The 14758-nt window shown below is 61.0% G+C and overlaps 3 protein-coding genes across 10 annotated transcripts; 1 reads left to right on the plus strand and 2 right to left on the minus strand.

Annotated features, from left to right (window-relative positions):
* Nucleotides 1–796: 796 nt before the first annotated feature.
* SCN2B (sodium voltage-gated channel beta subunit 2) lies at nt 797–4581 on the minus strand. Of its 2 annotated transcripts, none has more exons than XM_039722161.1 (4): nt 4344–4581; nt 1652–1818; nt 1280–1490; nt 797–1180 (listed from the first exon to the last, which is right to left on the minus strand). In XM_039722161.1, exons 1-4 carry the CDS (start codon nt 4411–4413, stop codon nt 981–983), a joined length of 648 nt encoding a protein of 215 aa, XP_039578095.1. In that variant the 5' UTR covers nt 4414–4581; the 3' UTR covers nt 797–980. The 2 variants fall into 2 exon arrangements, with proteins under 2 accessions (XP_039578095.1, XP_039578096.1); XM_039722162.1 differs by lacking the exon at nt 4344–4581 and adding an exon at nt 2723–2861.
* Nucleotides 2757–14739, plus strand: LOC120508480. Of its 4 annotated transcripts, none has more exons than XM_039722149.1 (3): nt 2757–4360; nt 14172–14252; nt 14357–14739. In XM_039722149.1, exon 1 carries the CDS (start codon nt 2784–2786, stop codon nt 4149–4151), a length of 1368 nt encoding a protein of 455 aa, XP_039578083.1. In that variant the 5' UTR covers nt 2757–2783; the 3' UTR covers nt 4152–4360; nt 14172–14252; nt 14357–14739. The 4 variants fall into 4 exon arrangements, with proteins under 4 accessions (XP_039578083.1, XP_039578084.1, XP_039578082.1 ...); XM_039722150.1 differs by having other exon boundaries at nt 14175–14252; XM_039722148.1 differs by lacking the exon at nt 14172–14252.
* On the minus strand, nt 6737–13235 carry LOC120508482 (junctional adhesion molecule-like). 4 transcript variants are annotated; one of them, XM_039722154.1, is made up of 9 exons: nt 13042–13235; nt 12098–12241; nt 10405–10622; nt 9008–9165; nt 8378–8603; nt 8187–8298; nt 7831–7891; nt 7536–7631; nt 6737–7377 (listed from the first exon to the last, which is right to left on the minus strand). In XM_039722154.1, exons 3-9 carry the CDS (start codon nt 10478–10480, stop codon nt 7216–7218), a joined length of 891 nt encoding a protein of 296 aa, XP_039578088.1. In that variant the 5' UTR covers nt 10481–10622; nt 12098–12241; nt 13042–13235; the 3' UTR covers nt 6737–7215. The 4 variants fall into 4 exon arrangements, with proteins under 4 accessions (XP_039578088.1, XP_039578090.1, XP_039578087.1 ...); XM_039722156.1 differs by having other exon boundaries at nt 10405–10453; nt 12098–13235; XM_039722153.1 differs by having other exon boundaries at nt 12098–13235.
* Nucleotides 14740–14758: the final 19 nt, after the last annotated feature.

Genomic DNA, 14758 nt, shown 5'->3' on the forward strand with positions numbered 1-14758 from the left:
TGTGCCCAGTCCTTCCCAGCAAGTGCCCAAAAGCTCCTCTCCCTTTCAGCAGCTCCTTGTCCCGAGCAGCCTCACCCCAGCACTCCCCACCACCCCAGTTTGACATCAGCAGGACATTTTCCACTACAACCACCCTTCCCAAGAAGGAAACGAGCACAAAAAGGTCAGCCCAGCACCTTGGGCTGAGATGCTCAGACCCCAAACCAGCCCGAGAGGCAGAAGGGTCCATCCCTCACACACCAAGGACTGTTCATGGTTCCAAAACACTGCAAAGCTCCAAGACACTGGATGGGCTCATGGCCTTGACTCCTGAGCAGCCCGGGACAGTCCCTGAGGAGCACGAGCTGGCAAAGAGGAGACTGGCAGCTCTCAGGATCCCTCGGGATGGGAACACCAGTGCCAGTGGCCCAGGCACAGCAGGAGCACCTGGGGATGAGTCCTGACCCAAGGGCAGACTGCTGGCCCCTGCTCACATTTTCTACTGGGACACAGAGCAGACAATGGGGCAGGGGGCTGCCCAGACCCCTCTGTCCCTCCTGGCACCCCCTGCTCCAGTCCCTCCATGAGTAGGGGCTGCACAGGGCCCCCCTCACCCACCCCAGCCTGTCCCCAGCACCTCCTCACAACGCTGGCACTCAGAGCAGGGGACAGGTCCCAGCTCAGCCTCAGGGGCTTCAGCCCCCCTCCCCAGCCCTGCCCAGCGGGCTGCACAGGGCCCCCCTCACCCACCCCAGCCTGTCCCCAGCACCTCCTCACAACGCTGGCACTCAGAGCAGGGGACAGGTCCCAGCTCAGCCTCCCCAGCCCTGCCCAGCACAGCCAGGCTCCAGGGACCTTCTCTCTGCGCCCTGCTCCAGGCTGGGTTGGGTGTTTGCATGGAAGGAAGGATGCTCTGGGGAGACAGAAATCCTTGCTCTGGGAAGCACATCAAGAGGGTGACACTGTACAGGGGACAGGAGGGAGGGGCGGGCAGGGGGCCTTTACTTGGTGCCCTCGTCCGGGTTGCCTTCACCATCTGTCTTCCCCTCCTCCTCTGTCTTCTGGTCGTCCGTGTTGAGCCTCTGCTGCTTTTTCCGGCGCACGCATTTCACCACCATCAGCACCAGGATCACCACGGCCAGGAAGCCGCCCACGGAGGCGCCCACGATCACGGCCACCGTCGAGTCGTGCTTCGGGGGCTCTGGGGACACAGGGCACAGGCTCAGGGCACGCTGTGGCCGTGGGGACTGGCGGGGCTCTGCGAGCAAACCCTGCCCCCGCAGGTGCCCCCAGCACTGACCTTTGGTGAGCACCTTCAGGCTGATCTTGCCGTGGCCCCGGTGCCGGTCCGGGGGGTTCAGCACGTAGCAGTTGTAGGTGCCCTCGTCCTCCAGCTGCACGTTTTTGAGGGTGAAGGACACGTCGTACTTGGCAGGGTTGCCGGTGAACTCCACGCGGTTCCCGAAGCGGTCCAGCTGCTTGTTCATGATCTTGGTGCGGAACTGCAGGAACTGGGCAGCCGTGGGGACAGCAGGTGAGGCAGCGTGTGGCACCCCACGGGCTCGTTTCCCAGCCAGGCACCCCCTCCCTGCACGTGCTGCCCTGTAAGAAGCCCCGAGCAACGCCCTTCGAGCTGGTGCCAGGACCCCAGCAGATCCCCAGCCAGACTCACCAGCTCCTCCGAGCAGTTACTGCACTCCTGGTACGTCCAGTTGAGGGAAAACTGCTTGTTCTCCACCTTGTAGCAGGAGTTGAAGGTGCAGGAGAGCTTCACAGAGGAGCCATTCATGGCATTGATGATGGCAGGGGCCATGACCTCCATGCCCAGTCTCGGGGGTGCTGCCGAATGCAGATGGATTTGGGGGTGTCACAGGCAGCCACCCTGGCAGCTGAGCCCATGTCCCCGTGCTGCCCTGCCTGCACAGAGCTCTCCCTGGGGCCTGGCATTGCCTTCCAGGCACACCCACACACTCTGCATGCAGCCAGGACCGGAATTTCCCTGCCCAGCAGAACAAGGGCAGCAGCCCTGGCACTGTCCCTGGGCTGGGTGGGCAGAGCATCATCCCTGCTGTGCCAGGGCTGATGTCCCTGCTGTGCCAGGGCTGATGTCCCTGCTGTGCCACCCCGGTGCCGCCTGCAGGCCAGCCCTGCTCCTGGCTGTCCCCGAGGCTGTGCCGCTGCGGGATCGATGGCGCTGTGCGAGGCTGCAGCATCAGCACGCGGGGCCGGCGCCACAGCCGCACGCAAATTACGGCTGAGCTCATCACACTGCATTCCCGGCAGGACACAGGAGGGCCGGCATCTGCCACAGGCTCTGGGGAATGCAGATCCCTGCCAGCAAGGATTCTCCAGCTGGGAATGACCAGAGAGATCCAGGTCTCTGCTGGGGGACAAGGCCAGTCCCTGATCCCTGGGCTTGCTGAGAAAGAGGGGCAGGTCCTGGTGCAGCTGGCAGGGCAGGACTCACCTGGGGAGGGCAGGGATGGGAGTCTGTGCCCTGCTCACTCCTCCATCCTTCCCTGCAGCTCCCCTCAGCAGCACCCAAACCCAGCTCCTCACTGGTCCCCAGGCTGGGCAGGGGGAACAGGCTGCTGTGCAGCCACGCTGGCTGCAAACACCAGGCCCTGAGGGGCACAGGGACACGGGGACAGCTGGGAGGGACCAGAGTGTCCTGGGGGGACTGTGACACCCTCCAGGGCAGGCACAGGGACACTGCCACCAGGTGCTTTATTGATCACCTCACCTCTCCCCTCGGGCTGCTGCTCTTTGCTCTCAAACCTTCTTGCCGAGGCCAAGCTGGGCTCATGTCAGGGCTGCTCCGCTGCGCTCCGCCTGCAAGCAGGGCAGGAAAGGGGCCAGGCTCTGCAGCCAGGGACAGGAGCCTCGCCCGAGCTGCAGGCACAGCTCTGCCGAGCAGCTCCCACTGCCAGGTGGGACCCAGCAGCACCCTGAGGCTCCTGGGGGCACAGCAGTATGGCCAAACCCTGGGATGGCTCCTGGCTGTGCTGGCAGCCATGGGGACACCCCACATCCAGCCCCAGAGCAGGGAGGGCTCCCACGGGGCTCAGGGATACAGGGATGGGCACAGCTGGTGCATGGGGATGGGTCACAGCACCGCAGGCAGGAAGAAGTGTCCCAAGGCAGTGTCACAGCCTTGCTGCCCCGTGGCAGCCACCACCTTTGATGCCTCCAAGAAAACCTCTCAGGGATGGGAGAGAAGAGCCAGGAGCTGGCCTGTCCCAACAAGAGTGGTTGGAGGGCATCCCTGCATGGAATCATTGTCTGAGTGGCCCTGCCACGGGGCCCTGTGTGCCTGCAGGTGGGTGACCTGGCCTTATCCTGTGTCCTCAGGGCTCTACAGACGGATGAGGTGCTACCAGCAGCAAACCTGTCACCACCCCAAGCAGGGACACCACGGCCTGGCAGGACCTAGGGGCACCCAAGTGGGTCCAAACTTTGCCACTGGCTGGGCACTCAACCCTGGGGGACAACAGAGGTGGGGGAAGGAACCCCCAGAACCCCAGGGACCATCCAGGCTGTGTCCCCCCAGCGCTCTGTCAAGCTGCACCCAGGCTCGGGGGACAACCACAGCAGCCCTGACCGGGTTTTGTACCCTCCTTTCCCAGGCTCTCTCCTCGGGGATAAGCAGCCCGGCAGGAGGGACAGTGCTTCAGAGGAGCAATGGTTCGGCTGTCGGAGCTGCTGACAGCGCACTGCTGCTGCTGCTGCTGCAGGGCATGCACGGAGCATGGCCCCAGCACGGCCACTGGCCCGGGGACAGCCACAGCCACAGTACCCCTGAAGCACCCAAAGGACAGCCACAGGGTAGCAGAGCCACTGCCAGCACCCAAAGGACGGCCACAGGGCAGCGCAGCCACCTGGCAACTGTGACAAGGCAGCAGAGCCCACCTAGCAGCACCCAAGGGACAGCCACAAAGCAGCGCAGCCCCCAAGGGACAGGCACAGGGCAGCACAGCCCCTGGCGGTCCCCAAAGGACAGCAGGCACAGGTCAGCACAGCACCCAAAGGACAGGCACGGGGCAGCACAGCCCACCTGGCAGCCCCAACAAGGCAGCCCTGTCCCCCCTGGCAGCACAGCCCTGTCCCCACGCAGCCCGCTGCCCTGCCCGGCCTGCCAAGGGCTCTGTGCTCGGCATGCAGCGCGTTTTTAGGAGGAGATGCAGCAGAGCCCCCACCCCGCCCGAAAGCAGGTCACCCTGGCTGCCGGCTCTCGGCAGGGCCAGACCACCATCCCCACCCCTGCGGCACGGTGCCACCAGGCTGGCACACGGCAGGGCTCCTGGCCGGGACACGGCTGAATCCCCAGCTGGGCACATGCAAGGGGGGCTCAAGCCGACACTTACCCAGCGAGAGCAGCAAGGTGAGGCCAGTAAGGAGCAAGGTGGGCTGCGGGAGCCAGCCTTCCGGGCTCATTTTGACGGACTTTTGTGTGTGGCGAGGACGTGGTGTTGGTGTGGATTGTGGAGGTGGTGGAGGTGCTTTTTCGAGCCCTGCCCGGGTTATTTGCAGGTGACATAGAACATTAGAGCCGCTCGCTCCCCACAGCCCAATATGGCTGGAGCGGCGCTGAGGGGAAAAAAGCAGTAAATCCTGTGGTTGGTGGATTGCAGCCGCCGGAGTGGGAGGGCGGAAAAATTTTCCCCTGAACTGCAGGCGACGGCTCCTGGCACTGCCAGCTCCGTGCCCTGTGGACACGGTGGGTTCTGAACTCCTGGCACTGCCAGCTCCGTGCCCTGTGGACACGGTGGGTTCTGAACTCCTGGCACTGCCAGCTCCGTGCCCTGTGGCACACGGTGGGTTCTGAGCTCCTGGCACTGCCAGCTCCGTGCCCGGTGGCACACGGTGGGTTCTGAGCTCCTGACACTGCCAGCTCCGTGCCCTGTGGCACACGGTGGGTTCTGAGCTCCTGGCACTGCCAGCTCCGTGCCCGGTGGCACACGGTGGGTTCTGAGCTCCTGACACTGCCAGCTCCGTGCCCTGTGGCACACGGTGGGTTCTGAGCTCCTGGCACTGCCAGCTCCTGGCACTGCCAGCTCCGGGACACCTCCATTGCTTCCCAGAGCTGCCGGTGGGTTCTGAGCTCCTGGCACTGCCAGCTCCGTGCCCTGTGGCACATGGTGGGTTCTGAGCTCCTGGCACTGCCAGCTCCGTGCCCTGTGGCATACGGTGGGTTCTGAGCTCCTGGCACTGCCAGCTCCGTGCCCTGTGGCATACGGTGGGTTCTGAGCCCCGGGGACAGCTCCTGGCACTGCCAGCTCCCGGACACCTCCATCGCTTCCCAGGGCTGCCAGACTGCTGCAGGCTCCCTGCCCTTCTCCAGCAGCCTCTTGTCCCGGGATTTCAGCTCTCCTCTCCCAGCGAAGACAAGGAGTGACCTCCTGGAGCCCACAGGGACAGTGACAGCGCTGCTCGGGCCCCGGGACACGGTGTGGTGGCATTTGCGGGGACAGATCCCTGGGCACAGGGGCGAGCATGCCCCAGAGCCCGGGCAGAGCTCTGTGCAGCCCGGGGAGGCAGGAGGGATGCAGAGGGGAGCTTTGCAGATAGGAGAGGGATGCAGAGGGGAGCGAGGCAGAGGGAGAGATGCAGAGGGGGAGCGATGCAGAGGGAGCAATGCAGAGGGAGCGATGCAGAGGGGAGCGATGCAGAGGGGAGCCTTGCAGAGGGGCTCTGCTGCCTGACCACAGCCAGGAGGGGAAGCAGGACAGCCGGGAGAGGAGGCACGGCAGCTCTGCTCAGCAAACAGCCCTTTTCCACCCGTCCTGAGCAGGAAAAGCCCCCTCTGTTTGCTGCCAGGGCTGCCACGACCCTCCAAAGTCCCCGTGCGACCCCCGGCCCCCACCCAGCCCCGGGGCTGCCTCATCCTAATCTGGGTCCGCGCGAAAAGAGAGCCGGGTGTCAACGAGAACCAAGGAGCGCAGCGCGGCGCTGCAGTGAGGCGGCGTGAGGCGGAGGGTCCCGCTGCCTCCGCACCTGCAGCTGTCAAACATCTATAGATAGCGCCCGGCTCCCGGGACAGATAGCGCCCGGCTCCCGGGACAGAGCGGGAGCAGCGCCAGCGCTGCCTCGGGTCCCCTGAGGGGCGGCTGCGCTGCCCCGGGGCCGCGTGAGGGGCGGCTGCGCTCCCCCGACCAGCACTGCCTTTATTGCCCCGTGAGGGGCGGCTGTGCTCCCCCGGCCGGCGCTGCCCGGGGCCCGTGAGGGGCGGCTGTGCTCTCCCGACCAGCGCTGGGGGTCCCGTGAGGGGCGGCTGTGCTCCCCCGGCCGGCGCTGCCCGGGGCCCGTGAGGGGCGGCTGTGCTCCCCCGGCCTGCACTGCCCAAGGCTCTCTGAGGGGCGGCTGTGCTCTCCCGGCCAGTGCTGCCCGTCACCGGCTGCTCGCCCATGGACAGGGGACACATGTGGAGACCCCACTGCCCTGGGCTCTGTGCTGCTCCCCTCAGCCCCCATCCTGCTGCCTCTATTGCCCCGTTTGGCTTTGCTGCCGCCTGGGGCTGGCGGGCCCGTGAGGGGCGGCTGTGCTCCCCCGGGGTCCCGTGAGGGGCGGCTGTGCTCCCCCGGCCTGCACTGCCCGGGGCTCTGTGAGGAGCGGCTGTGCTCTCCCGGCCGGCGCTGCCCCGGGGCTCTGTGAGGGGAGGCTGTGCTCTCCCGGCCAGTGCTGCCCATCACCGGCTGCTCACCCATGGACAGGGGACACACGTGGAGACCCCACTGCCCTGGGCTCTGTGCTGCTCCCCTCAGCCCCCATCCTGCTGCCTCTATTGCCCCGTTTGGCTTTGCTGCCGCCTGGGGCTGGCGGGTGCCCCGTGCCAGGCTGCACTTGGGTTCAGGGGCTGCCAGGCCCCGGGCCAGGCGGATTTTGGCATGCTTGGACATCACATGGTCAGGCTGGAGGTAAAACGAAGACAGCATCAGGGAGGACTCCCTGAGTTTTATTATCTACAGAACAATACTCTCACGGCTCCTGCTGTGTCTCCCCCCTTGGGGATCCTCACCCTGGGCCAGGATCAGAGCTGGAGCATGAGCTGTGCCCACCCTCGAGTCCAGGGGGCAAGAGCTGGGGGCACAGGGGTCCCCTGGTCCCCTGCAGACAGCTGGGGTGGCCCAGCAGTGCCTTGGCATGGGGCACACAGTGACGTGTCACCAGTTCTCAGTCCTCACAGTGACAAAGATGTCCTGGGCACACCTGGAAAGGGGCTGCCATGCCACAGCACAGCTACTTCTGCCTCTCTGGGGGCTGGGGAAGTGCCTCCTCTGGCCTGCTGTGGGGCTCCTGGCTCTGTCCATGCCCCTGTGCCCCCTCTGCCATCCATTCTGACGGGATGGCCCTCTTGGCCAGCTCCACGTAGACGCCGTTGTCCCGGCAGTGAGATGGGTGCTGCAGGGAGCAAGGGACAAGGTGTGAGCCTCACCACGGGTGCCAGGCTGAGTTTGGAGGGGGCAGGGGGCACGGGATGGGACCTGGCACAGGGAGTGAGGCCCTGGCGAGGGGGGCAGTGGTGTGGGGATCCCACCACGCCTGCTGCAGCTCCTCACCATGGTTATGTACGTGTCCTCAGCTCTCCGCTTCTTCTTTGCTTCCTGCTCAGCCTTGGGCACCTCAGCACCAGGGATTGAGGAGTAAAGTGCTTCCTGCGAGGGGCAGACCAGGCTCTTTGGGACTGAGCAGCCCCCAAACACACCCGGGGGCTGCCTGAGCCCAGCCACAGGACAAGCTGCAGGAGCCACGGCTGGAGCTGGCCAGCAAACGGCCCCCGGTGCCGGGGCAGGGTGGGATCCCCTCCCCAGCCCACACCCCCAGCCCGGTGACCCCTCCACTCTCAGCTCTCACCTCAGCTTTGCCCTTGTTGCTGCTCCTCCCCATCCTCTCCAGGGCTGTGACGGTTGCGAACCTCGAGGGAAGGCAGCGGCAGTGTCACTGTCACCTCCGGCCAGAGCATCACCCGCTGCTCCTGTCCCTCCCTCCTTTTCCCGGGACACTGACATCCCTTAGCACACGCCCGGGCCGGGCTACCCGTGCTGCTGGCACAGCCCAGGAGGTTTGGGAGCCGAGGGGACACGGTGACACTAGATGGCAGCAGGAGGCTGGCACCCCCGACCTGGGCAGCACCAGGGCAAAGCCCGGCCAGGGAGGGAGGGCTGCAGGGAGCGGCTTCCTCCCCCCTCAACCCAGAGCAGCGTTTTTACCTCTTCCTCACGCACAGCCCGGCCAGGAACGCCACCACCACGGCCACGCAGCCACAGCCCACCACTGCCGGCCAGAACCCGGAGTCTCTCGGGGCCGCGACATCCTCGGCACCTGCGGGGGGACAGCGAGCGGGGGATGGCACCGCGGGGACCCGCAGAGCCGGGGCAGGCGGGCGGGGAGCGTGGCGCACCTCTGGGTGCCGCGGGGCTGACGAGCAGCACCGTGCGGCTCCTGAAGACGCTGCTGGTCTCCAGCAGCCGCAGCTCGCACTCGTAGGTGCCGCTGTCGTTGAGGCGCAGGTCCTGCAGCAGGATGGAGCCGTCCCAGCGGGACGTGTTCCCCCGCCACTGCACCCGCTGCTTGAAGCGGCCCGCGGGGACGCCGTGGTTGCTGTAGTAAAAAAACACCATCTCCTCCTGCCAGGGCAGGTACAGGATGGCAGGTTCGGGATGTCAGGTGCGGGATGGCAGGTACAGGATGGCAGGTTCGGGATGTCAGGTGCGGGATGGCAGGTGCCCGTCCCTCCTCAAGAGCTCTCAGTTCACACTTTCTCCCTGTGCACTCCCAGAGCCCTCCCAGGGAAAGCCCCAGGATGCAGCACGCAGAGCACAGCTCCCCCTCTGCTGTGAGAACTGCCCCCACACGGGCACCCTTCTTCCTCTTACGAAAACTTCCTCTCCTCATGGCCTGGTGACCACAATGGGCTTCCCCACAGCCTTCCCATGGCTGCTTCCCCTGCAGCCTGCCCACGGCTGCCTCACCCTCCCTCCCCTGCCACCAGCCCCATGTCCCCTCTCCTGCCAGTCCTGGCCTGACCCACCTGCGTGCCAGCTCCTGCCTTGTGCAGCCAGTCCACCTTGTGCAGGGTCCATCCCTTGCTGTCGGGGTCCAGGAAGAGGCACTGCAGCAGCACGGAGTCTCCAGCCCTAGCTCGGAGCTGGGGCTCCGTGAACACCGCAGCAGTGCCGCTGCACCGCCCTGCCGGGGACAGGGCCAGCAGGATGAGCCCAGGGAGGACGGCCAGCTGCAGCCTGCCTGTCCCCATCGCTCTCTGCTCTCCGGGGAAGCCTGGGGCTCACGGCCCTGAGCGGGGCAGAGGCCCAGCCCGTGCCTGACCCCTGCTCGTGGCGTGCCTGGGATGTGGGGCAGCACATCCTGCCGCCGCCACACCAAGGGCTGCTGCCTGTGATGCAGCCGAGGGGGAGCTGGGAAGCACAACCCCTGCCCTCTCCACGCCTCGGAGCCAAAGCCTGCAGCTCCTGCAGGGCTGTGCCTGTGACTCACAGGCTGGGAGAACCTGTGCTGCTCTCATCTGTACCAGGCCAGGGGCGATTCGAGCGCTTCACACGAATTTCAGTTCCTCCCTCACTGCCCATTTGGCTTCCTTCCCCTTTGCTCACAGGCTCCAGACCTGGGCTTGTGCTTGTCTGGCCATGTAACCACAGCTTTCTAGAGTAGCTGGACAGTGGGAAAAAAGCAAACCAGGGGAACATCAAAGAGCACAGAGCTGGCAACATTCACAAGGCAGCTGCGGCTGACTGGGCTGCAGACTGTGTGGCAAGAAGGGGATTAAAAGTCTTCTCTGTACCAAAAGGTTTTCTGAAATGACTGGGGCAGAAAACGTCACTGGAGCTCATCAGCCCCACCTGCCCCAGCCTGCAGTGGCCCTGAAGGGGGGCTGAGGCTCTGGTGCTGTTTGCTGAGAGCTGGCTGAGCTGATTCAGCTCCGGGGAGCTGCTCAGACAGGTAGGCTCGTCCTCGTGGCTGAGCCACTGCGCCCAGCCTGTCCACAGCCACCGAGGGCTGGGCCCTGGCCAAGCACCAAGTGTTTGTCTGAAACCCTGTAAATAATGAATGCAAAGTGCTGCAGCTTCCCAAACAAGTTCTGTTGGTCTTGACCAGCTGAGGAGCTGGAAATGACAAATATTTGCCAGCGGAGAAGGCCAAGGGAGCTGCCTGCCTCGAGCAGAGCCAAAATCAATACCTTGGGAACCTCTCCCTGTGTTTAGACTTGGTGAAGCAGTTCTGCTTCTTTCAAAGCCTTGGAGCCTCAGTCCAGGGATGGCAGTGCAGCTTGCAGCACACTCAGGGCCAGAGAGGGACTGGCACCCAGGACAGGAGCAGCTCCAGGGGTGCTCACCACAGGAGGAGAGACACTGATGGCTCTGAGAGCAAAGGCAGAGGGGAAAGCAAAGGGGAATAAAACTCAGAGCTTACCCAGCCATGTCAGCACCAGGGCCAGGCTCAGCAACACCTTCATCTCCCTCTGAAAAGAACAGCACAGGTGACACATGCTCCAGTGTCCCTGGGGCAGGACACCAAGGACTGGCAGCCAGCTCAAGGTCAGAGGAAGACTCTGGTGTGCAGCCTCCGAGGTTGGGAGGCTGGAATTCAGCACAGCACAGAGGGCAAGGACAGGGCTCTGGTTTGTGAGCCTGGAAAGGAAGAGTGAACATGGGGGAGAGGGCTCAGCCCCCTCATCTTTTCCTCTAAGTAAGTCACTATGCTTTCCAGTGTTTTAGGGGTCAAGCCTCTGACATCTGAGCTGAGATGTTCACAGGTGTTGACTCTGTTCCTCAGAGAAGCGGGGTCCTAAAACAAGACCCCCTACTCCAGATCTAATCCTTGCTCCTGGGTGCTGCAGGCCATGAGAGGCTCTGCTGGAGCAGAGCCACACCTGATCCCTGGGTTCAGCTCAACCTGCTCCACATCTCTCACGATAAAGCTGACATCTCCTCTCTGCACGTTGTGGATTTATCCTGCAGCCCGGGAAGGACTGGCTGGCACCACCAGGAGCGTGCCAGGCAGTGCCCCAAGGCAGGCAGGGCTCAGCACCCTGCTGCCCTGTCCCTGCTCCACCACTCCCAGCTGTGCCCTGCTGTTAAGGGTGAGTGCTTATGAGAGCAGCTCTCCTGCCCGAGAGCCTTCAATGAAGCTGCAATTGAGGCTGCATTACAGCAGGTCTTTTCCAATAGTGCAGAAATGAAATAATAGAAAGACAAGAGCTGAATCATCTCTGGCATTTTGGTGGCTTCTCTCGTTTTGCTCCACTGTGCAAGCGAGAGGCTCAGACAGGGATTCCAGACCCAGAATCAGCTGCTGGGGACCCTTGGATCAGTTCTAGGCTGAGAAAATCACTACAGATTTGTACCTTCATCACCCTGCCCTTTGCACAAGCAAAAAACCCTGAGAAGTGGCAGCAAACCTTCTGGAATTCTCTGGCATCTGCCTCTCCAAGCACAGGACCCCTCTGGGCTGGGTTTTTGCGTGCTTTGCTGTGCTCTGTGCAGCTCTGCCGTGACACACTTCACTGCACAGCCGACCTACAAACACAGCTCCTGCTCAGCCCCAGGGCCCTCAGCACAGCTCAGGGCAGCAGGCACAGCACCCTGCTTTCCCAGAGCCACTGCCAAAACCTGCAGAGCTGCACCTCCCAGGACCTGCAGCAGCCAAAACAGCAGCCAGCTCAACCCCAGTCCTGTCTGACTGCAGAGCTGAGATTTCTGCACCCAGAGCCTCCCAGAGCTCCTGGGGCTCTGGGCTGTATTTGCCACCAGGTCCTCGCTGGATTTATTGCCCTGGTTTTGAGGAGGATTTCTGGTCCTGGCTGGGAGCACATTTTTGCAGGGTCTCCCTCAGTGACACACAGCAGGGAGAGGGTGCTGGGAGGCACCAGCTGGAGCCAGCACCCACTCACCAGGCTGCTCTGTGCGTGCCAGTGCTGACACATCCAAATCACCTCTCCCAAACAGACTGGGGAAAGGGGCACAGCCACCACATGGCCTTCACATCCCCTGCTTTTGTACATGGCGCCCGAGTCACCAACATTTCTGCTCCCCTGATTCGCTTCTCAGGAAAAACAAATTTAAAAAACCATCCAGAAATAAATATTACAGCAAAAATCACTCACCTAGAGTGGCCTGGAAAAGTCAGCTCACCTTGCGTTCTTCAGCAGCTGATTCAGTGTCTGAATTGGGAACATCTGAAACAGTTGCTAAATCATCAGGAGGTTGCATATGCAAGGTCTTTCTTGGCAGGTTGGGTCTGATGGTCACTTTCACACGCAAGAGGAAGCAGAACAAAAAATTAGGATGTGCAACAGAGAGGGGAAACCAGCTGCAGACGCATCGGCCCGAGAGGGGTGATGGGGCAGCTCCAGGAGGCACCTGACAGGGAGAGCTGGGGCTCAGGCCCAGCTGAGGACTGGCCTGACCAGTCACAATGACCACTCCTGGACACAGAGGTTCCTGCACACACCCTGTGCTCCCTCCTGCGTTGTTTTAGGACCAGAGCTGCTGAGAGATCTGTCAGTCTGCACCCTGGATCCTGTCCCAGTGGGGCAGCAGCAGCAGCTCTGGGTGACGTGGCTGTGCCTTCCTCCTGGGGCTGCCAGGGCCCTCGACCTGCCTGGCACAGACAGCACGGGCAGCTGCCTCCTTCTGAAACACACACCACACTCTGATCTGCCTCTGCTGCAACCCCCCTGGCCGCTTTGAAAGCCCATCGTCACCTTTCCTCTTTCCTTGAAACACCAGAGCAGATCTGTGCTCCATGCCAGCATCCCATTTTTACCCATGCCAGTACCCCACTATTCCCCATTCCAGCATCCCCTCTCCCCACTCCAGTATCCCACTGCTCCCCATTCCAGCATCCCTCTCTCCATTCCAGTTTTCCCTCTCCCCATTCCAGCATCCCTCTCTCCATTCCAGTTTTCCCTCTCCCCATTCCAGCATCCCTCTCTCCATTCCAGTTTTCCCTCTCCCCATTCCAGTATCACTAGCTCCCATGGCACACTGCTGCAATAAAGCAGACAGGACTCAGTTTTTCATGCAGAAAAGCCCCTTCTTTACTCACATAACTCATTTTTCACAGACCCTGTGTTCAGTTCCAATTGGGTAGCAGATTCCTTGCTCATTCCTTGGTTGGTAAATGGCATTTTAACTTTCCATCAAATCTCTCTATTTTTGGATTGTTTGCATATTTCGTTCACTGATTCTCACAGGACAAATTTCTTGTTATTACAAGTGCAGCCTGTTTTCCTCTCTGGAACAGGTTGTTTGGTTAACTTATGAGAAACTTGGAGCTAGCTGCACTTAGGAGTGTCAGGCCAGCTGGCAATTTAGCCTGATTTTAGGTAATTTAGGCCTGATTTTCTAAGGCCTTTCTTTTATAATATCTCTACTTGCATGCATCACCACACCAAGAAATCTCTGTATGTGTGGCAGAGGAGAAGAAAGCCCAGCACCCCTCACAGCTCCAAGGTGGCAGCTCAGCTTTGCACCAGCAATATTTACCCAGGATCCACACACTCATGGCCAAGGAGGCAGAGCTGAAACACAGCATTTTTCAGCAAAAAAGAGCTTTTGGTGCCCCAGGGGAAGTCGTGAGTGCTGAGAGGGGAACAGCAAAGCCACTTCCCCCGGGCTGTTGATCCCCCAGCAGCCTTTCCCAGGAAAGCTGGGCTGACAGAGATGTTGTGTCACCAGGGAGCACAAACACTTGAAATATTGTTTTTTAGCAGACAGGGGAAAATGCATTTATCTGGAGGCACAGATCTACAGCTGACCTACTTCTCAGGGAGAGCTTCACCACACCTGAAAGCTGCAGAGATGCTCAAGGGGGGCCTGGTACTTCTCCTCTTTAGGGTTAAATCTGCTCCCTAAAAACCTTTAGGGGTTTTTTTTTATATAATTTTTCCACGTCCGCATGGGAGTTTTATGGGTTCAGCTGTATTTAGCCAAATAAACAGACCCAGAGCCCAGAATGGAATAATGCAATTTATTGGTAATTGCACAGCAAAATCAGCAGTAAACCTGGAGCACATCTGTAAAAGGAGAATGTTTGACTGATACAGAAAGAAAACAGCTTTTTAGGGATTGAGTGGGTGAATTCCACTGCTCTCTGCCATTCCTTGGTGGATAAGGCTGGTGAAAGAGGAAATGCCCTTCATCGAGGGGAAGTAACAGTGAACCATTTCCCTAAAGCAGGTCCTAGAAGAAGGGAGGAAGAAAACAACTACTGCAAAGAGAACATTCCTTTGGGCAGTGCTTGAGTCCGTGGCTGAGGTAGATGGGGTTGTGTGTCCCCAGAAACAGAGTCCCCATTTGCATTTCTGATTTCAAAAAAGAAAAATAAATTGTTTTCTGTGACTTGTGCTTCGCTTCTACAGGTAGAAGGAGCAGTACCCAGTGATGCAGCTGAATAAAAAAATACAAAAATACTTCAAAAGCAGTAGGTTCTCTTCACTCCAGCACAGAGGATGCCAGATATCACTTCATCAAACTGGTGTGAGTCAGCACGTTCCAAAAACCTGAGAATAAACCTTGGCAGTGCCCAGACAGCTGGAGCAGCCTTTACTTCAAAAAGTTGGATTTCCAGAGCTCGGGAAAAGAGAGATGTCACCAAAAAAACCCCAAAAACCAATGAACCAAAGCAACTTGCAGGAAAACCAAGGCACATTGGCACTGTAGGCCCTGAGGCTTCTCTGGGCCCCACAGATCCGAGGACAAGAGATTTTCTTTTCCCCAATAAATGAGAAAGATTCTTAGAAAATCGTTATTTTGTGTTTAAA

This window comes from Passer montanus, unplaced genomic scaffold (genome assembly GCF_014805655.1).
Source record: "Passer montanus isolate IOZ18808 unplaced genomic scaffold, ASM1480565v1 scaffold47, whole genome shotgun sequence".
Classification (NCBI taxonomy): Eukaryota; Metazoa; Chordata; class Aves; order Passeriformes; family Passeridae; genus Passer; species Passer montanus.